This window comes from Sphaeramia orbicularis, chromosome 16 (genome assembly GCF_902148855.1).
Source record: "Sphaeramia orbicularis chromosome 16, fSphaOr1.1, whole genome shotgun sequence".
NCBI classification, from domain to species: domain Eukaryota; kingdom Metazoa; phylum Chordata; class Actinopteri; order Kurtiformes; family Apogonidae; genus Sphaeramia; species Sphaeramia orbicularis.
In genome coordinates, this window is record NC_043972.1 from 38,801,616 (window position 1) to 38,823,990 (window position 22,375).

General features: G+C 37.6%; 2 protein-coding genes across 3 annotated transcripts; one reads left to right on the forward strand and one right to left on the reverse strand.

The window, feature by feature from the left end:
* Nucleotides 1–14,785, reverse strand: LOC115435331 (carcinoembryonic antigen-related cell adhesion molecule 18). The gene is made up of 7 exons (XM_030157660.1): nucleotides 14,633–14,785; nucleotides 13,861–13,982; nucleotides 12,499–12,709; nucleotides 10,412–10,557; nucleotides 8,240–8,384; nucleotides 6,489–6,636; nucleotides 1–779 (listed from the first exon to the last, which is right to left on the reverse strand). Exons 1-7 carry the CDS (start codon nucleotides 14,682–14,684, stop codon nucleotides 692–694), a joined length of 912 nt encoding a protein of 303 aa, XP_030013520.1. The 5' UTR covers nucleotides 14,685–14,785; the 3' UTR covers nucleotides 1–691.
* A 4,127-nt stretch (nucleotides 14,786–18,912) lies between these two features.
* taf12 (TAF12 RNA polymerase II, TATA box binding protein (TBP)-associated factor) lies at nucleotides 18,913–22,275 on the forward strand. 2 transcript variants are annotated; one of them, XM_030158730.1, is made up of 6 exons: nucleotides 18,913–19,070; nucleotides 19,424–19,629; nucleotides 19,785–19,862; nucleotides 20,507–20,621; nucleotides 21,664–21,752; nucleotides 21,920–22,275. In XM_030158730.1, exons 2-6 carry the CDS (start codon nucleotides 19,549–19,551, stop codon nucleotides 21,953–21,955), a joined length of 399 nt encoding a protein of 132 aa, XP_030014590.1. In that variant the 5' UTR covers nucleotides 18,913–19,070; nucleotides 19,424–19,548; the 3' UTR covers nucleotides 21,956–22,275. The 2 variants fall into 2 exon arrangements, with proteins under 2 accessions (XP_030014590.1, XP_030014591.1); XM_030158731.1 differs by having other exon boundaries at nucleotides 18,922–19,090.
* Nucleotides 22,276–22,375: the final 100 nt, after the last annotated feature.

Genomic DNA, 22,375 nt, shown 5'->3' on the forward strand with positions numbered 1-22,375 from the left:
TGTCTTCTCAATGCCATTTAATATCAGTAAAATCCAAAATACGGTACATTAAATAGTAGAGTGCAAAGTGCTGTCAGAGTGAATAGATTATAATAACGTTCTCGCAGATGCTTTGAGCAGGTTCTGCTTCAGAAAGTGTTGAAAGGGAAGAAAATCAACAAACTAAAACCCTTGTACTATCACCCAAATGGCTCATTCATAATACACAGTCAAGCAATTATCTTTGCAAGAGAAAGGCGAGAATTGCTAGTGGAGTCTTTACCTCTTACAGTACACAACACTCATCAACCCATCATTTTGCTAAGAATGTAGCTCACCATTTACCATGCTGCACAATAAATGAAGAGAAAATTGCCCACCTTTTTGTTGACAATGTGTAACTGCAGCCTACACCCACTCACAAAGCAGCTTCCGCGTCTAAAGCAATCATTTGCCCTTCAGTTTTTTCTTTAAAAAAATACCAGCGTGTTACTGATTTCCATTTTGCTCTCACCTACAGTCTTTCCTTATCCGTCTTTTCCTCCCTTTTTCCTCCCCCCAGTGCAACCATCCATAACCTTATCCAATCTGTCCCCCTTCTTTAAGTATCCCCTCCATGCCATCCTTCATTTTCTGGCCACCCACTCCATCTTCCTCATCTCTCCTTCCATCTTCCTCACCCCCATCTTCATCCCTCCATCTGCCTGGGTAGTCACACAAGAGGTTGTTCATCTCCAGTGGTGGAGGGTAGGGACTCCACACTGGCTTTGTAGATGGGCTTTTTCTGAGACCGATCATCACTGGAGCGAGAGGGAGAGAAGGAAAGACAAAGGAGCGTGATTATCAGTATATCGACCTCCAAGGCGGCACTAGAAAGATATAAGTGAGGAAATTATGGACTCAAACTGAGAAATAGAGCCACACTCGGCCCTTGATATCAAAGTCCATTTTCTTTTTTTCTTTTTTTTTTCTTTTTTTTTACACACATGGTCACATGAACAGTCATAGTTGTAAAAATATGAAATTTTCAATCTGCCACCATAAACACAAAGAAATAATGGATTGCAAGCTCTCATTGATTTTTTTTTTTTTTCAGCCCATACAGGAAAGAATCTACTCACCGCAGAGTCAAAGGTCATGATGCACATTAACATGTTACCAGAATAATACAGAATGCAACAGGAATGTTTTCATAATTGCTAAACTCTTTTTATATATATATATATATATCATCTACAATTATCCTCTTATAGCTGACACTATTAGATCTGGCTTTTTATTAGCCAAAAGTGTTTGAAAAACACATGGGAGAGGAATGGGAGGGAAAGAGAGCAAGGATGGGGTCAAGGAGGTCACACCTGCTGAGATAAGCATTAATATTCAGTGTGGATAACATGTTTTGAAATCCATAAAAAGAGACACGCAGTTCTCTGCACGTGCTGGAAAGATTTTGTGTAAAAACACTTGAAATCATAACACCCAAACAGATCGAGTAGTTTGCACCAAGGTGTATTCTAGCACACACTCAAAATCCCACAAAGGCACTTTAACTGAAATGGCCTTGGTTCTATCGTATGAGACAGAATGAAATATTGCAGCAATATTTGTAATATAAAGTCAAACTGCAGAAGGAGAGAATGTGGCTGACTTAAGGAAAATAGAAAGGCGAGTGTGGATAACCCTCTGTTAGGAAATCATACAAACACACAGTCTCGACACATAATCCATTTGTATTTTAAAGCTAGAACATGATACAAAACCACTAGTCCTATTTTGTTGACAAGTGTATGTACAATTTATCACGTTTCTAACAATGTTCAAATTCAGAGTAATGGATAATACATGCAATGTCACTGTTTTATTTAGTGCAGTGGTTCCCAACCTTTTTTGGCTCGTGACCCCATTTTAACATCACAAATTTCTGGCAACCCCAGGCATTCAAAATGGAAAAATTTTTTTGTTTTGTTTTGATAAAATTAATTTGTTTTTGATCATGTAATAGTTAGCTATACTATGTTGCAAATAAATGTTAATTTTAGACAACATTTAGTCTATATAATGTTTATTATTATGGACGGAGGCAGAAAAGCCAGGTGCAGATTACTGCACAAAGTGAGAATTATATTTTCCTTGGTCAGGATATGTATAGGCTGTCCAGCTTGTATTTACAAAGCTGACAATTAATACTGAACAAACAAGAACTCAAACTATGAATTATGAAAGAGCTACAGCATCTGAAACCGACCACAATGAACATTTGAAAGATAAACAGTACCACAGTGCTTCAGTTTCAGCTTCACAGTTTGTCATGTCTTTTATGGATTGGGATTGTCTCTCTCAATTTACCATATATTTTTTTATTAGTAAGTTTTTTTTATTTTTATCTTCATCAATTACTAGAAATTTCAGGTGACCCCATTTGAATTCCAGGTGATCCCACATGGGGTCCCCACCCCAAGGTTGAAAAACACTGATTTAGTGGCTTGTCAGTAGCATCATGTCCATATTTGTATGGTAATGTTTATGTTGCTTGTGGCAGTTTCACTCTAATCTTCAGTAATTTAATGGTAATAGACACAATTGAGTCAGTAATACTATAATACCTCATCTGTAAACATGGTTTATATCTGAGTCACATCAGATCAGATCATTATACACAGCTCCCATGATCCTACTCCATGATTTGTTCTACTGCTCTGTCATTAGGGGGTCCTTCCACCTAATAGCAGAAATTACACATGTTCACATGTTGAACATAATTTAAAGGTGTATTGTGAAGGATTTAGTGGAATCCAACAGAGAGTTTACAGATTGTTGCTACTGAACAGCTGTCCCTTTGAAAACCTATAGTGGCCCTGACTAGAGCCACTGTTTTGATTGTCCATTTTGTGCTATTGTAGAAACATGGCAGTATGACATGGCAAACTCCATGACACCCTATGTAGATAATAATAATAATAATAATAATAATAATAATAATAATAATAATAATAATAATAATAATAATAATGATAATAATAATAATAATAATAATAATAATAATAATAATAATGGATTAAATTTATTTAGCGCTTTTCTATGAACACATACTCCCTAAACGCGTACAGTGGATCCATTATTCATTCACTCACACATTCACACTCTGGTGGTGGTCAACCACATATGTATCCACAGCTGCCCTGGGGCAGGCTGACGAAAGCATGGCTGCCAATTACAGCCCCTCTGACCACCACCCAACATTCATACTTATTAATACACTAGTGTGAGTAGCAGCACTGGAGACAAGGAGGGTGAAGTGTCTTGCCCAAGAACACAACAGTACATGACTAGGACAGAGCGGGATTTGAACCGCCAACCCTTCGGTTACTGGACGAACATTGTCGGTAGGATGTAAAAGGTTTGTTCTAAGATAATGAAGATACATTCATTTTTAAGGCGATTTTTAAAACAAATATCAAACATAATTCAGTTTAAAAAAAGATATAAAGAATTGATTCTTGAGAGGTACAGTATTTAATAATGACAATGAGGCTTGTTTGTTTATGGCCTCATTGATGAGGTTTATGGACTCATATGATGTTGTACTGATAAATCTGCTGTAATTATTGAAGAGAATGTTTGATTTGTTGAGTCTGTTTGTATGACTGTACTGACATGAACATACTGTTGTGGATAATTCAGTTACTGCATTATGGATTGTTGTGGTTCGATGCTAAAATTAGGGAAATAGTATAGGCTGATTGTTGTATAAAGTTAATGATAAAGGTGTAAAGGCACTGAGGGGTAGGATTAAATAAGTTTATACTTCTTCGTACTTCTTTTCAACCATGCAAAATTCAGACTTGTATGTGCTTGAAGATAGATTCTGTCAATTTAAATGTTATTTTTTTATTCTTCATTTGCTTTGTTTTGTCTTATTTTCTTTGCATGTTCGAACTAAAATTAAAAAAAAAAAAAAAAGATTTACACTAATAAAGACAGTAGAGTCCACTTGCGCCCAATGGAAGGGGCAAAAAAAATTTGTATTGCAGTCAATGACAGGAGATTATTCATTTTTATCCCACTTGAATCATGCTGTCATTTACACATACAATATTTATCAGTTTAAAAGAGAGTTTTATAGGTTAAGAAAGTCACAGTTTGTTGTATAACTCCTCAAGAATCAGAATGTGCAAATATGTAGACTGAAAGGCTGCACACTCAAAGGTTGTGGCAGTAATGTAATTAAAGTATTTTTCTCCATGAACTCATCAGTTGCTGAAGATGTAGCTTGAATATGACAAGATTTTTCACCTTTTTTCATACTTTTTACACCTAAATCTTATGAATGTGGTGAAATATGCAAAGGTCACAGCTGTCTAGGGCTGGTGACATGTATCACGTTAGACAAGAAATGCAGTCCACTGAGCCAGTTCACACAGGATTAGATAATGCTTTGCTATTTTCACTACAAACAGCAACTTTCTTGATGACCGCTGTTCATATATTTTTTTTCCAAAGTTAGGTCACATGTGCCAGTGGTGGGACTTCAGCTCCTATTTGATGGCTCTTTGACAACTCAACTCTGATCAATGGCACCTTTCTGTGTTCTTTATATATAACAGATTGTTACCAAAGATACTTTAGATGAAAATTTCCAATCTGGTTTAACTGTAGATGACAACATAACTGCTAACCCATGGCTAACTGGCTGAAGCTTTGATCACATGTGTCACTGGGAGCCAATTGTATTAGTCCTTGATGTCAGCAAACACTTTCCTAATGTTTACAACACTTGGTTTTGTGGTTTAGCAGTTTGGATTTCTTAACTGTGATGATAAAGATTAGAGACATGTTTAGTGTGTTTGGTTATTTTTACTGGGTTTTGATAATAAAGAAGAAAAGAGATGTAAAAATGCATGTGTTTGGTCCATGGTTTGGCTTCATGACAGACTCTAGAGCTGCTGTAAATGGGCCTCGCCTGTCACTGGCCTCACAAAATGGTCATTTAGTTAAAGTTAGATCAGGTGGTATTATAATTTAGTCTGTGAATAAGATGTTGAAAATTGGTGTCTGCTTTCTTCATTTAAAAAAAAGTTTATTCACAAAGAGTAACTTCTAAGTGACATATAAGAACTGAGATTTAGACGATAGATCTTGAAAATCTTATTTCAAGAAATCTTACCAAGATAATTTTCACTTGTTCCATTGGATTTTTTTTTTTTTTTTTTTTTTTTTTGCTTAATTCAAGATTTTTTTTTGCTTAATGCAAGCAAAAAATAAAATAAAATCTGCCAAAGGAACAAGTGAAAATTCATTCATTCATTCATTTTCTGAACCCGCTTTATCCTCACTAGGGTCACGGGGGTCGCTTGGAGCCTATCCCAGCTACATAGGGGCGAAGGCGGGGTACACCCTGGACAAGTCGCCAGTTCATCGTAGGGCTGACATATAGAGACAAACAATCACTCTCACATTCACACCTATGGGCAATTTAGATTAACCAATTAACCTATTAGTGCATGTTTTTGGATTGTGGGAGGAAGCCGGAGTACCCGGAGAGAACCCACGCAGACACGGGGAGAACATGCAAACTCCACACAGAAAGGTCCCACCCCCCGTCGACTGGTGTTGGAATCGAACCCAGGACCTTCTTGCTGTGAGGCACGAGTGCTAACCACTGCACCACCGTGTCGCCCAAGTGAAAATTATCTTGGTAAAATTTCTTGAAATAAGATTTTCAAGATCTATTGTCTAAAACTAAGTTCTTCTCACTGAAAAGTTACTCTTTAGGTGATTATGTCTTATTTTAAGTGTGATGAGATATTTTGACAAGAAATGAGAAAAATACACTTGGTAAGATTTTGATTTTTGCAGTGAGGCTCTAGTCTCCTCAAAAGAATCTAAAATGGTAAAATGGACTGAACTTATCTAGCACATTTTCTACACTTTAATGGTGCCCACAGCGCTTTCCAATTCCTCACATTCACCCATTCACACACACATTCATACACCAGTGGGTGGCTGCTGCCATGCAAGGCACTGCCTTGCCCTACTACTAGAATCTAGATATGTCTGCATAATTTTGTTTTAAAATTCATAACTTTTGCTCTGTTTTTAAAGACCGTCCACTCAGTGGTGTTTTCACCTAAAAAAAACAGCTTTTTAAAATGCTACTCAACTTTTTTTAGTTTGGAAACACTGAGACTGTGTTTGTAATGCACTATGTGATGTGTAATAAAACAATGGGACAGACAACCCGCGTTGCTTTAAATTGAAAACATGCTGGTCATTATTGCAAAATAAACCTTGACAGGGTGATGCAAGACCCCAACACCACACAGACGGTCACATTACTCGAGATCACCTTGAATAACCGGCTCATTACACATTATCCTTTAATATGCTTTTTGTACAAATAGAGCCCCCTTAAATTTTACACACTGCACTTTTAAAAGTAGAATAATAAGTAAACAGCAAAGTTACATGACTTAAGTTGCTAAAAGACAAACACATAAACAAAACCTTACATGGGTCCCTTGCTGGTCTTGGTCTGCTTGGCCCTGCGGTGTTGTAAAATGCTCACAAAGAGGATGAACACCAACAACGCTGCAGCAGCTGCTCCCGAGGTCATCAAGACGAGACGGCCATTACTAGTCTTATACCACGGGGCATCCTCTGTGGGACACATCAGTCAGACATGAAGGAAAACATGCATCACACAGAATATGAAATTAGCCAAACTATGAGATTCCCACCTTGAGGCAATGCATCTCAGGGCAACCTCCTGTTTGTTTGTTGAAGAAAAGTGTCTGTGCAGAGTTCAGATGGTTATTCTAGTACACAGCACTGGTCTTCAAAAAGCCTTTTACTGTTTTAAAAACTACATGACTGTAGTAATTATGTGCATCAGATGGATTTAATTTGTCTTCTGAAACCTTACTTTAAAGCAGCAGACACATGATTATTGAAAAATGTAAGTTCTAAGGATCTCGAATAACACACAAAACAATAATTCCTTATGCTAAGATCTTGACATCACAAAGGTTGCTAGAAGAATGGTAGCTTTGCAGCTCTTGTGGCCTAACTTCAGAGTAACAGCAGTGACATGCAACATTTGCTCACCGTATGGACAAGGATGAGCAAACATTATTCCAGTGTCGGGAAATTATTACCTTTTTTAATTAGTACATGGGCTTTTGATAAGATAGTGGAGACACTGTGGAGTACATTGACCAATGAGTCAATTGCAGCAGTAATAAGATATCTCCACCATAATAAATAACATGTATTCGCTTAATTGCATTTTTAGAGGTTGCATAATTTAAACAATTGAAATCAGGCAAAAGGCGAGAATCCTACTGGGTAAGAGGATGGCGTTTAAGAACTGCAATGCATTAACACAGTGCAGTCATCTCACAGGTCATTGATAAAGATGATGAAGACAGATGAAGTGCTGCAAATTGGATTAGCTATAATGCTGTAATGAAATTAGTTATCCGCTTGAAAACAATCCTCACATTTCAAGAGAAATAAGACAGTTTGTCAGTCAAATACAGTAGAATTAAGTAAAGAGAAACTGCAGTTTCACAGATATGGCAAAAATCCCTGAATGTCTAATTAAAGGATGCTGCCAGAATTATTTGTTAATTTTTTTAAATATATATTTTGTAATTACTTGTTAGGAATTATTATTTGTTATGTCCTTGACTACATTTCTGCATAAGTTGGATCTTTTCATTGTGGAGATTTGACGTCAGTTTGACTGAGTTTTTCTTTGTATGGTAGAAAAATACACCAAAAGAACAGGTAAAAGAATTACATGTTTTCCGATGTAATATTTTTTTCTGTATTTGTCCATTTAACATTAACAGAGTTTATTCCATTTATTACTTTACATGCAGGTATATAATGTGGCTTTGATTTGACATTTCCCTAGTAATTCACGGGTATTTTTCTCACCTTTTGTGTGTATAGTAACTCTGTGTTCCCTTTATTTTGGGGCACATTTCTGCATTCTGAAAATGAGAACCTATGTCTCTACGCATCATTAACTGGTTTTTCATTGGAAGGTCAGATCATTTCAGGTTTCATTATCACAGACGGGAACTTCCACATACTTTGTACTCTTTGTTTTTGGTATGAGGACGTTCCCAGCTGAACAGTTTGACATTTGTACTGGTTTCCACTGCCAATGGCTCTAAGCATTGTACAAAATGGTACAAGTTTTTAGAAAGAGGAAGAAATAACTACAGACGGCAAAGGTCACGTAGTCTCTTACTTGGTAAGACAGTAATGCTGATGGTCCGTTTCTTGCTGAGTGAGGCCACGGAGGGATGCTGGGCCATGCAAGTGTACTGTCCTTCATTCATCGCACTCACCTTCCTCAGAGTCAGCTGAGAGGAAGGCAGGATCCAGTCGTCACCCTTGGAAAAAGAGAGGGAGATAGACGGAGTTATACAAGTAAGAATAGAAACCGAGCCAAAAATGGAAAAATAAAGTTTTTATTCACTGGATTCTTTTCAGCCCTAAGAGAATTGAAAACTCATACAAATTAAAACAGGATGGAGTGTCAAGGTAGACATTGCTAGGTGGAAAGAGAGACGGAGAAAGAAACACAGAGGATGTCAGACATGCAGCATAGAAGCGAAAAAGAAAAAAAGCAGTAGTACAGGGAAGTGTTTTTCAGAGTCAGAAAAACTAGCAACGATGGGGAGACGGAGAAAGACGGCAGTATGTTGTGATATCTGGGCCTTGGAGAACAGTCCCCCAAATCCCAAATGAAGTGTATTTACCTGAGCCATAATCCCAATGAATGAACAGACATCGACACAAGTCAATAACCCAGATAACACCGTCATCAGCAAAGAATGATGCGGCAACAACACACTGTTAACACAACACATAATGAGATGGCAGGGGAGCACGATGAATTGTTGACACAAAAATAGCAGCACTATTATGAGATAGAGCCCGACATGGGAGGAAACAAATAATAGGCCAAACACAAGGATTGGAAAACAAACGAACGTAGAGGAGGGGGTAAAAAAAAAAAAGACATTACACCATGCAAATGATTTGGCTCCTGGGAGCTGCAGCTCCTGCCAAGAAAGTCCATTTCAATTTGAATGGATCTGAATTAAGAGGATTTCCCATAAAGGCCAGGTCTGGCCAAAGCAGCATTTTGTATGCAAATCCACTGGCGCCCAAAAGCAATGGCCTGTTTCTGCCTCTGTCCTGCTGTCATTACCGGGGGCCAATGTGCCTGCGGCAGCTGTCTGTCAAAGTGGGCCATTCTGATGCCACTTTCTGCTCCATATCCATTCCTGTCGTCTGTACTTTGGACCTCCCACACATATATGCAAGGAAAACCATACACAAATACAACCTCACACCAAACATTTGGTCTAATCATCTCATTTCCTTGAATGTTTCATTCCTCCTCTCCGCAGGTCATGTGACTTTATGTAAATAAAAGACTCAATAGGTGAGTCATGACTGCTGGTGCGCAAACAGAAATGAACCTGCCAGCCGTCCCTGCAAAGTAAATATTCATGACTGCACCATATATTCAATAAATCATCTAAATAAGTTCTTCTGATCATGTGGCGGATAAACTGTATTAGCAGTATAAACTGTCCACTGAATTGGATTTGTACTTGTAAGCTCATTTAAAAGTGGATTAACAGTGACCTTCTAACAAACACATTAACCCAGCGCTGATTTATCATGAAGGATAACAAAAGGCTATACTTGGTAATTATGTCTTCCGATGCTAAAAATAGCTCTATAATTTCACGGCTTCATCACACCTGTAGTGACATTTCCACATGTGATAGCATTTTGTCACCACTAGGCCACGTCGTCTCTCCTGACTCATCAGCTTCTCTTGTTCTACATGTCTGCTGTCACTTTGGCATTTTACTCTGAGACATCTTAATTTCCCTGGGGCGTGGGTATCTTAGCTTAGAGAAGAGCCCAGTTGAATAATTCAATGGTGGTTAACCAAACACTAAAAAAATCATTAGGAATCTATCCACATAATTGTTTTCAGGTTGACTGGCTCTTGTCTAGACCTCATTAAACTATTAATCCTCTGCAAGTGGGCAAGCTGCAATCCCCAGTGAGCAGTGGGCCTAAGCCAACCGGTCACTTAAATACAGAGTACTTCTTATGTGGAGGGGGTGGAAAAGAAAAAAAAATACAGACGGGAAAGGGGAAACAAGTGGCTTGAGAAATAAATAAAGAAAAAAAAAAGAAAATTGAAAGAATGGTTAAGCAAAGGCAAGACAGCGGGGAAAAAGAGACTGGATGAAGACAGAAAAATAAAGAGGTCACATCGGAAGAGGAGGAGGAGGAGGAGGAGGAGAGAGAGCGCGAGGGGAGAGAATGACAAGTTTCCAAAAGCATAATGAGGACACTGCCACTGTGCACATTCCTGAGGCTTTCTTACCTCTTTTTGCCAATAGTAGCTGGGCTCCTCTGATGAGCTGGCAGAGCAATTCACCACCACGTCATCTCCAGCTCGCACCCTCAGCTCCTCTGGGACACTCAGGTAGCTGGTGTAGCCTTCCCTGGACAGTGACAGCTCTCCCATATCTGGTGCACACAGGGGAACGCACAGGCATGGGTGGGCATTAATGAAGCATGAAATTTAATGTACGCCGGCGCCACCTCTTCAAGGGTTTGGGCGTGACTGAACATGTGTTTTCAGCTGGTAAACACTCAGATATTTTTAACTATATTTGAGTGTATGAGCTCAAGTACGAATGCCTTCCAGTGGTACAGACTGCACTAGGCAATCAATAATAATGATAATAGGCTTCATCTTATCGAAGTCTTTAGAGAGGCAGTGTTGTGAATAATGGCTCATTTTGTCTTCCATCTCAGTAGATGGCCCATGTCCATCCAGCTCCTGGCTTCTCTCCCCCTCCGTCTCCTCCAGTCCTTTAGTCCATTCTAATCTTTGCTTCTTATTGATTCCCCCCATGAGGCTGAGGAGCCTATCAAACAGCATTACGGTCGATTTGATCGCCACTGAGAAAATAGAGGACACTGATAATCTGACTAGCCATGCCGAGGATGCCGTTTAAGTCATCCTGCACTGATAGTTTCAAAGACCCCCACTGAGGGACTGTGTCGTTGTTTACTTGGAGTGAGAAGAAAAAAAAATGAATCTAAACTGACTGTAGACATCCTATCATAAGCAACACGGTGCTTGCTCTGGATCATTACTTTTTTGCAGTTTTGATGTGTACCCTCTACAGCTGCATAGATATGTCTCATGTTATTAAGTATTGATGTGTTTTTTTTCTATTCCTGACTGTGAAGAAAGCTGTGTCCACAGTTTGTGAAAGATTGTCTTTACTTCCAGCTGTAGAAATATGAGGGGAAAATGTAATGTTTCACAGTGTCACTGTGCTGTCTTCTACTGTTTCCTGATGTTCTTTCAGGCAGCTTTATGCTTCCTTCTTTATTAGGCGTGACTGTATTGTCAGTCTTATCGCTTTCATTTTTGGACTGTGAAGCCTAGTACCAGTGTCAGAGTGTCTTACATTTATCAAACCAAATCAGGATCCAGAAAAATCTGAAATCGTGGCACAGAAGACAGTGCCTACACTTTGGTTTTGTCATGGTTTTGTGATGCTGTTTTCTGTTGGACCTTTCTTATTACAGTATATAGATCAGTCTTTCTCAAATGGGGGTACACGGGGGCAACAAATACATCATCATATGCAGAATACAAAATAAATAATGAAATTAATGCTGAAATATAAAACACAATAAATACATCCATATAATAAAATTGACACTCCTGACCTTATTTCATTTCAATATTTTTAAAAACTGGGAGCCCCCCCAAGCTTTGGTAACATTTTAAGAACATTTCTATATTATATTATTCACGATGAGCTTATTTGAGTAATTAATCAATTATTTTTTGTTGACGAAAGGTTCATTTATTCATTACTGACCAATTCATTTATTTTTCTTATCAATGACTTTTCAGTTTATATTTTGCAAACTAAATTTACTTATATAGATTTGTTAGTTTTAATATATTAAAGTTAAATAAATGTTGTTTGTTCACAAAGAATTGAAAATAAAAACAGACATCTTTGGCTCAGGAACAAATTTTGCCTAATTTTTTTTCGATCAAAAACGCTGAAGTGAGAGTTGGGTTACTTAGCTAAAAACATTTCTATTTTGGGGGTACTCCACTGTAAAAAGTTTGAGAATCATTGATTTAGACCATACCTCAAAGAAACAAAAAAAGACCTTCTAAATGATAAAGTCAGCACACAATTCCTTTTTCACAAATAATAGACAACCCCCACTTTTAAAACACTTATTTCTGGAAATAAAAACAGTGTCTATCCAGGCTATTGTGGCATCCCTTGTCTCCAGTGTGGTACAGAAATCTCAGCCCAGTTTTTCTGTTTCTCCAGCTTATGTGTTTTTGCAAAAATACTTAGAGACTAAGTCTAAGAATGGTGGGGGAAAACTCTGTACACAACCCATTCCAATCCAAAGACTCACAATGCACTTTGAAGCGCAGCGTCTCAGATGAGTTGTCTGGTGAAGTCACATTATCAGCATCCGACACACAGCGGTAGGGCCCCTCGAAGTATCTCCCGGCACTGCGGATGGACAGGAGTAGACTGTCAGCTGTGCGCAGGATTCGCATCCTGTAGTAGCACCAAGAGCGCTCCCAAGGTTCTTCATAAGCCTTGTACCAGCGACGCATGTACTGATGAGAAACAGAGGAGAGAGGGAAGATTTTTATTCAGATGTACAGTGTGGTACTGAAGTACCTGACTTAACACAAGAAAAACAGCTGACACTGGAGAGAGGAATGTAATCAATCCTGTTCTACCAGTTCATAACAGACAGCCCATAAAGACCCAAACAGCCACTGATAAGCAAAAGCATCTCCTGATCTAAAATGTTTAATACCTGCTGATCCATTAATCCTATCAATACATGAAAATAATTGGTGTAAAATACAGTTTGTAATATTTTCATGGTGTTATGGAAAAATAAAACTCTACTAATTTGTCTTCAATAAAGAAGGGTCAATTCAAGCGTTCAGTGTCAAAAGAAATCACTTTATTTGGAGCTCCAAGAAAAAGATACCCCTCAGACAAAGGCTGAGGCTGTCTGAACCCAAAAATACAAGTCACAATGTAGTCTTCTGTCTCCCATGAGAAAATTATGGTGTGTCGAAAGTGTTTTGGTTAGTGCCAGGAACTTAGAGATAAGACCGCTGTGAGAAATCATCTCTATTCTATCCAGGTGTTGGCCTGGCCTTCTACTCTGGACACAACACAGAAGAGGTCAAAATATCTGAACTAGAGTTAGAAGCCTATATGATATATGAAATACATGCAAATACATATGGATATATATGGATATAAGTAATTTAGCCGATACAATGGTCTTCAGATATGACCCATTTCAGAGGTTCCATAGTAAACGTGGAAACACCGTCATCTTCTACAACATTGATTCACCAGTAAAACCCATGGAGTTGGATCAATGACAGTGGATGGAGACACTGGGTTTATGTTCAGTTATTGATATATTTTGCTGAAAAAGTTACTTTTTACTCAGTTTTCTCTGTTTTTGACATAATAATCCTCAACTTTAATTTGAGCTTTTCATGAACATATACGTCATCAGTGAATTAAATACAGTAAAATACCTGATTTTCACTGAAAAAAGCTATATACAGAGGAGAATATTAGAATAAATGGTGATAAATTGTTTAAGAAAGGTTAAAATAGAGAGACAAATACATTTGGGAACTGACACAAAAATAGAACTGGGTCTTTGTGTGTTAAGTAATATATTAGAATAAGCATATGACTTCCTAACAACATTGTGATTGGAATATCTCACCTTAGAGTAGAACTCAAAATGGACCTGGCTGATGTTGAGGTCAGAGTCTGAAATCAGACACTCCAGTACGACTGGATCCCCCTCCAGGACGGGCTCAGTCGGCCCTTTAATGAGCAAAGTGGCTGCATGTGGACAGAGATTACAGATACAGGTTATTGATCAGTACGTGAATTGACCACGAGGGTTCAGCAGTGAGGAGAGGAGGGCCCGTCCTGCTGCTTTCAAAACAACCTCTCCCTCTTCCTGGCATTTGTTTTAGGCTCCTGCTGGAAAACTGCCAATACTCTTAAAGCCAAGCAGTCATCCACATGACCAACAACAGGTTTTTTTTGTTTTGTTTTTTTCTCTTTTTTTCCACTTTTCAGACCCTGGTGATGCACACTGTCGTTCACAAACACAAAGATGAACTTTTTCATACACAGTTATGATGTGAATGTGTCCGCATATACAAAATGTTCTTCACTGACGTCCCTGGACAATTCTTCTAACGTTTCTGTTTCATTTAAATCATGTAAACACCAGGGGATTCCCATCAGAGTGACAGGAAAGAAAATAACATTTCCTCTAGAGGACAGATGTACGCACAAGCGAGTAGGCAAACAGGTAGATAAACACAAACACAGACCATAGAATTAAGGAGCAGAGCAGTTGGATGGATTTGTATCTATGACAAAAAAAATAATAACACTGCTAGATTTGGAAAGTAAACCAACAGAGGAAAGATAAGATGAGGAGTAGAAGGAGAAGTACTTGTAAAATTAGATATATTTACCATAACTGCCATGAATCAGGAGGACCACTGCAACAGCTACAAGTATTTTCATGACTGTAATAAAACACTTATCAGTATCACAAAAATGAGTGCAGTCTCACGCAGCTTCTGATCTGAAATGAAAGTTGGTTCTCTATTTATCTAGAACAATGTGTAGGAGTGGCTTTCAGTCTTGTGTGTTCAGGAAATGGGCTCGAACTAGTGGCAACACAGAAATAAATTCAGTCAAATAACTGCTTCATACTCCAAGACATTAAGAAACAGTTTAGTTAATAGCTGCAGTTTTCTAAAAAGATTTTGAAGTTGAGTAGTTGTGACAAAAAATACATTATATAAGACAACACCTGTGCTCCAATAATCAAGTGCTCACTCGCTGTGTCATTTGTTGCCGGGCAGGAGTGGCCATGTCACTTTACTTAAACTCACTGATGTTGTTATTGTTGAGGTCAGTACTTTTCTGACTAAGTTCAGCAAAATTCTAAACCTGTCTTGACATGCTGACACCCAGCACTGCAATTTCCCAGACATGATATGTTGTAAGGTCGTACAAGCGAACATTTTCCGCTTCATATGCTTCGACCTTTGATTGATTAGCTGTTAACCTGAGCTGAACAGGAGACAGAAATGAAAGAGGTTTACTGTGCCAGGAGCTTCACAGATACTGTGCTTTATGCCATATTTAGTTTCGCAGAGTGAGTCATTTTGCAGTTTATTTACGAGGGTTTATTTTCTCTTTTAAGGACAAGTCACATCTGGTGTGTCAAATACATTTTAGTTCAGGGGCCACATACAGCTCAATAGGATCTCAAGTGAGCAGGACCAGTAAAATAATAACATAATAACCTAGAAATAATGGCAGCGCCAAATTTTTCTCTTTGTTTTAGAGTTAAAAAAGTCAAATTACATTATGAAAATGTTTACATGTACAAACTCTTCTTTACAAAATGTGAATAACATGAATGACCAGAAAGTTCTTAAGAAAAATAAGAGTAATTTTAACAACATATTGTCTCAGCTTATTGTTTACAGGTGTGAATTACAAAACATAAACATTTATTAACAGGCAGAATAATGGGAAAAATATGCTTATTTTTCTTAGCCATTTCAGGTTGTACATGATTGATCATGTTATTTCCTTTATTTTGGCAAAAGAACAGCATGTGAATGTAAAAATGTTCATGTAATTTTACTTTTTTTATACAAGCAAAAATTTGGGGTGGTCCGATCAACTTAAAATCAAACTGGGATATATGTGGCTCCTGAACTAAAGGGATTTTGACACCCTTGATTGTTCATATTTTCCGTATAATTTTTGCATTTCATATATTCATCCCATGGGCAGGATTGGACCCTGGTGCATTTATGGGAATGCTTAGTTATATACAGTAGTCTTACAACTAGTAAGTAAGTAAGTAAGTAACTAAGGAAGTAAGTAAATAAATAGTTCAAAAAAGTAATAATAATTGTATTTTCTTTTTTTTAACAAAATGAGATTAATCATATCAATAACATTTCCTTTTTTTTGTTTAGTTTTTGTGGGTTTTTGGGGTGGGGGGTCCCATGTGGAGAGAGGTTCAACTCACTGTGGACTGAGGTGGAGAGATACTGTACATGCCTAGGCAAATTTATTTGTATAGCACCATTTATACACAAGGCAATTCAAAGTGCTTTACAAAGGCATAGAAACACGTAAAATTACATTAAAATCATAGACTAATACTAGGACAATAGCAGAGTAAAATATTAAACAAAAGGAAAGTGCAAAAAAGATAAAAAAGAAAGAAAGAAATTCAAACAAGAATAAGAGTCAGTTAAAACAAAAGCTAAGTGTTAGAACTGAAAATAAAATACTCTAATCAAAGGCAGCTGTAAACAAATGAGTCTTCAACCTAGATTTAAAAGAATTGAAAGTTTCAGCAGACCTGCAATGTCTTTGTAGTTTGTTCCAGATGTGTGGAGCATAAAAACTAAAAGTTGCTTCTCCCTGTTTGGTTCTGACTCTGGGGACAGACAGCAAACCTTTCTGAGCGGTCTGGATGGTTTATAGGCTAAAAGGAGATCACTGATGTATTTGGGCCCTGAACCATTCAGAGCTTTATAAATTAACATAAGTATTTTAAAGTCTATACGTTGAAAGACAGTGTAAAGACCTCAGAACTGGTGTGATGTGGCGGACTTTTTTGGTTCTAGTGAGGAATCGAGCAGCAGCCTTTTGGATCAGCTGACAGTTATTTGATGGACTTTTTAGTCAGACCTGTAAAGACACTGTTACATTCATCTAATCGACTGAAGATAAATGTATGAACCAGTTTTTCTAGGTCCGAGTCCATGACTACACCCAGATTTTTGGCCTGACTGCTGGTTTTTAGTTGTAATAATTGAAGCTCTGTGCTGACTTTTGATCACTCTTCTTTTGGTCCAAAAACAGCCACCTCTGTTTTGTCCATGTTTAGCTGAAGGAAATTGTGGCATATCCTTTCATTTATGTGCTCTATACATTTACCCAGGACCTGTATGGGACCGTGGTCACCTGATGACACTGAGATATAAATCTGTATGTCATCAACAAACATATGATAGCGTATTTTATTGTGTCTTATGATCTGAGCCAGTGGAAGCATGTAGATATTAAATAAAAGAGGTCCCAGGATGGATCCTTGGGGAACTCCACGCATTATTTTTCTCTGTTCAGATTTAAAATTACCTATTGACACAGTATGACCCCTATCTTTTCAGATAGGAAGCAAACTAGTACTGTGCCAGAGAGTCCCACCCAGTTTTCCAGTGGGTCCAGTAACATATTATGGTCAACAGTGTCGAACGCAGCTCTGAGATCCAACAATATTAGGACAGAGGTTCTGCCACAGTCTAGGTTTAAGCAGATATAATTAAACACTTTGACCAAAGCGGTCTCAGCACTGTGGTGAGCTCTGAAACCCGACTGGAAATTATCCAAGCAGTTGTTTAGGGTTAAAAAGTTTTTCAATTTTTCAAAGACAACTTTTTCATTACTTTGCTTAAAAATGATAGATTTTATATAGGGCAGTAATTTTACATTAAGGTTTTGTCCAAATTGTTCTTTTTCAGCAGAGGTTTGATGACTGCTGTTTTTAATACCTGACAAAACATGCCTGATACAAGAGACAAGTTTACGATTTGGGTCAAATCAGATGCCATAACCTCTGAAACTGTTTTGAAAATAGTTGTTAGCAAAATATCTAGACAGCAGGAGGAAGAATTCAGTTGTTGTATGATATCCTCCAGGTTTTTGTGTTTTTTTGGGTGAAACTGCGTCATGCTGTCTGAATTAGTTTCATGCACAGTGGTCACTTCAGTGGACAGTTACTCTACAGCTTTACTCTTGTATATTCATGGGTTTTGTTGTTTTAGTTCCATATCAACCAACACAGTGGACACTTATGCATCATCTCATAAACTGCAATTCATACCATTATTGTAACTTTGCTGTTCTTGATTGATTCTTGAGTGGAAATCATTTGTTAATATTTATTTTTTGCACATTATCTCCATGAAGTGAGTAATAACTAGTATTAGAATATGTTAAAATGTGAGAAAACATCAGATTAGCTGCATTAAACATGGTTTCATCTCACTGTTTTCATATCACTTTATGATATTGGGTTTTAAATACATGTTTCTTTGCTTCAAGAATAAAATTCATGGTGAAGCTGAGTGGACATTTTTGTAACTCCATGAAAAACAGGTTGATTTAAAAAAACAATTCAATCACATTGGGTTTTTTTTTTTTTTTTTTTTTTTTCATGCCTAAAGAGAGATAAAAACACTCAGGAAAAAAAAAAATCTTGATTAAGGTTCTCATAATTCATGCATGAAAGGGTTAAATAGACAAAATGCACAAAACCTGGATTCAAAGTTTATGTACTGACTGATTGTCTTATTATCTGGATTTTCTCTGTAAAGAAGGTGGCAAATTCATTGCAGGTTCTGGTGGACTGAAGCTGATCCGGATCATCCTATTCATCCCAGTCTGACAAACCACAGAAGTGCTAGTGGACTCACCTTGTTAAGATGCAGGACTAAACATTTCGGAGCATTCCTCCTCACTGACATTAGCCTTTATTACACCTAAGTCTAAGCACTGCTGATGGGTTGTTTAATTGTATTTCTATTTGTTTTTCTTTATTTTCTCGATGGAAAAACACGGTTTCCCCTTGTGAGCAATAAAATGTGTTTGTATCAGTATTTGTAGCCGTTCTGTAAATTAACCAGCAGGGGGCAAACGAGAGGCGACATATTGCCACCGGAAGTGGATATTCACAAAGCGGAAGTGGTGGAAAAAAACAGCCTCGTTCCTTTTTTCTTGTTTTTCAGTGTCAGTTTGCAGCTTTTCTGTATCCGCTTCACACAGTCATCGCAGCGACAACAAAACATGGATAGATAGTGTTTGTATTATTGGGTAAGGTGACAGTCTATTGTGTAACTTTAAAGTACATCTGGCGTAAAACAGCTGCTTCAGATTTTAAGCTAACGTTAGCTTGCCCGGCTAACGTCAAAGCTTGATGGATGCTATTGTTTTTAGCACAGATGTTAGCGTCGTTCTCTGTATTTGTACATTTACTCGTGTTACTGAAGTTGCGCGCTGATTTTATTGTTGCTCAGTTTACATTGCACTTGTATGTGTGATGTCATTTTGCTAACTCGTCATTGTTTTGACGTCTCACCGTTTATTAGTTTGGAAAGTGTCTGCATCTGTGCATTGCTAACATGGCTAACGTAACGCTAACCTATAATTCCTGACTCTTTTTCCAGATTTACGGACTTTACATCTGTAAAAAATAATTCGTCACATAATTGCCCGACCTGGACTGTCACTCACAGACGGGACATACCGGATTTGACTCTTGTAAACCCCCTCCACTTCTCTGAGCCACATCATGGCTAATAGCACCACCACAACAGTGAAAGTTCTGGGAGCCCCTGGCCCTGCTGGCAGAAGTAGTCCAGAAGGATCTCAGGTGAGTATATTTCATGTGATTTGTAAAGGCGCTGCTGCTGCATTGTCATTTTGATCTCATAGTCAAGTAGTCATGTTTGCATTTTGTCTAAGAAAGTAGGTGTAGGTTTATGTGTGTGTCTAAATCCTTTGTAATCAAAATTCCTTCTTTTTCAGGTTCTCAGTAAGAAGAAGCTACAGGACCTGGTGAGAGAGATTGACCCAAATGAACAGTTGGATGAGGACGTGGAGGAGGTGCGTTTAAATGCAATTTTACATTGATCCTGCATGTACTTCAGGGTTTTTGCATGTCATTAAAAAGCATGAAAAGTATTAAATAGATTTTGTGAAAATTAAGGCCTTAAATGGCATTAAAGTCGATGTCCAGAGGCATTAAAAAATTAAATACACTTGACGGGGAAAAATGCATTGTTATTCACAATTTAGTTTGATAATATAAATATTTAATAAGGTTGATCGGAAGTATAGTGTGATGATTGACAGGTGGAACCCTTTAATTGGCTATTGTTTATGACGGTTGCACAAAGTCACAACACCAGATGCTTGGAATGCAACGTGCTGTGGTGAAAGAGCAGAAGAACTAGTGGAAAATGGAGGAACTATTCAGAACCTGGTTGAAGCCTGTTGACAGTAAACCTTTATGTATATATAAAGCTATATATAAACCTGTATCTGCACATAGACATGGGCATTAAATTTGTTTAAAGTGGCATTAAACAGGGCATTAAAAAAGCATTAAATTAGGTTTGCTGATACCTGCAGAAACCATGTATTTGCAAACTAGACTACACTTGCTGTGAAATGTATGTTGTGTAGACATTGTAGTGTTCTCTACTCAGTGTGAACTATAAACTGACAACTTTTCAAAATATTTTCAGATGCTGCTACAGATTGCAGATGACTTTATAGAGAGTGTAGTGACAGCTGCTTGTCAACTGGCACGGCATCGTAAGTCCAACACCTTGGAGGTAAAGGACGTTCAGTTACATCTTGGTAAGTACCAGTTCTGCTGAATTGCAACCACAAATGTGATGTTGAAAGTGGTCCTATGTCACATCACACAAATTTAAGTCGGAAACCAATCTGACATTTAGTGCTGCCACTAACGACTAATTTTCTAACAGCTAATCTATTGACTAATTTTTTGATTAGTTGACTAAATGACTAATTAAAAAAAAAAAAAAAAGTCAAGTGTTTGGTACGTATGGCCATATGGCTGCAGGTGCCAGTGCCGACATGGATTGCCCAGGTGCCGTGGCATACTCGTGGCAGTGGCATACCCATAACATGAAGTTACGGTCATACCCGTGGCTTGTCTCTGGCAGCGGTCACAGGGAGATCCCGTTCCTACTGCGTTTGAGACAGAAGGGAGACCAAAAAATAAATAGGCAATCAACAGTAAAACGACATGACGACTAAAAAACTCGCCGTCGACTAATCGTGGCAGCACTACTGACATTGATTTGCTTATTGTTACAATTAGTCATACATTCAGTTATAACATGATTTTTGTATGAAAATATGACCTTTGTGATTCAAAATGGTCTTTATCAAATTGTGTGTTTAAATTAAAAAAAAATATTACATTGCATTACATTTATCAGATGCTTTTAACCAAAGTGACTTACAAAAGAGAGGATCAAATTAGCATCAGTGGTAAAGTACAGTAAGATAATTAATTATTTCTCTTTTAAGCTTTATAAGAATATGTAACAGTCAACATCTTGAAGTTTTTACATACTGTAGAGAAAATACAAGGTTACTTCAACAGTGCATCTCTTCTGACCTTGAATTGAAGTTATTTTTATTCATTTCTTCAAGAGCCTGTAATAAAGGCTGTTTTGCCTTTTCAGCATTTTTTGGATATGTAATGCAGTTTAGGCTTTGAGAGTCTGCTACTTTCCTAAGGTATTTACTAGAAAATGAAAGGACAGCCATGGTTGTAGATACATATTTCATGGGTTTCATTTCACAGAGTATGTGAAGTGCTTAGTACTTGATGAGGTCTGAGTAACATTGCATTTTGCTTTTCTAGAGCGCCAGTGGAACATGTGGATTCCTGGTTATGGATCAGATGAGATTCGACCATTTAAGAAGGCTTGCACCACAGAGGCTCACAAACAGGTGAGAATTTTCAAGCTTTGCTTCTACTGTACATATCCGGCCTCTTTTAATAAATGTATTGAAATTACTGTTGATTGACTGTCATTTGTCTTTTCCTATAATACTACTGATATGATTTGTGATGTGTTGTATAGTAACCATAACCTGGATGTTTGTTTTTATTTCAGAGAATGGCGCTGATCCGCAAGACAACCAAAAAGTAGCAAGACTGTACACTAATGTGTTGTAATTGCTCTGTGTATTTTCATGTCTTTGGGTTTTTACTTTTTTTTTTTTTTCTTTGCATCTGGGATTTTTTTTTTCTTTTTGATTAATGAAGAAGACTGAGATGGTTGGGGTAGGGGTGTATTTTTTTGTCATTAGATAGTATTTCACTGTCATAACTCCCCAATTTGTGCGTGTTTTGTCAGCATCATTACATAAAATGTCATTCATGTCTGTGATACCTTTTTGTTGACATTTAGCTAAGCCTGGCAAAACTTTATTGATTGCATTTTTGACAATAAACATTTACAGGAAGACATCTTTTGGGTTCTGACTGGTCTTTTATCCAGTGTGGCTTTTTGAAATGTTGGTGCATTGAGTGTTCATATTCACTTAACTTTTTTTATTATCTTGGCAAT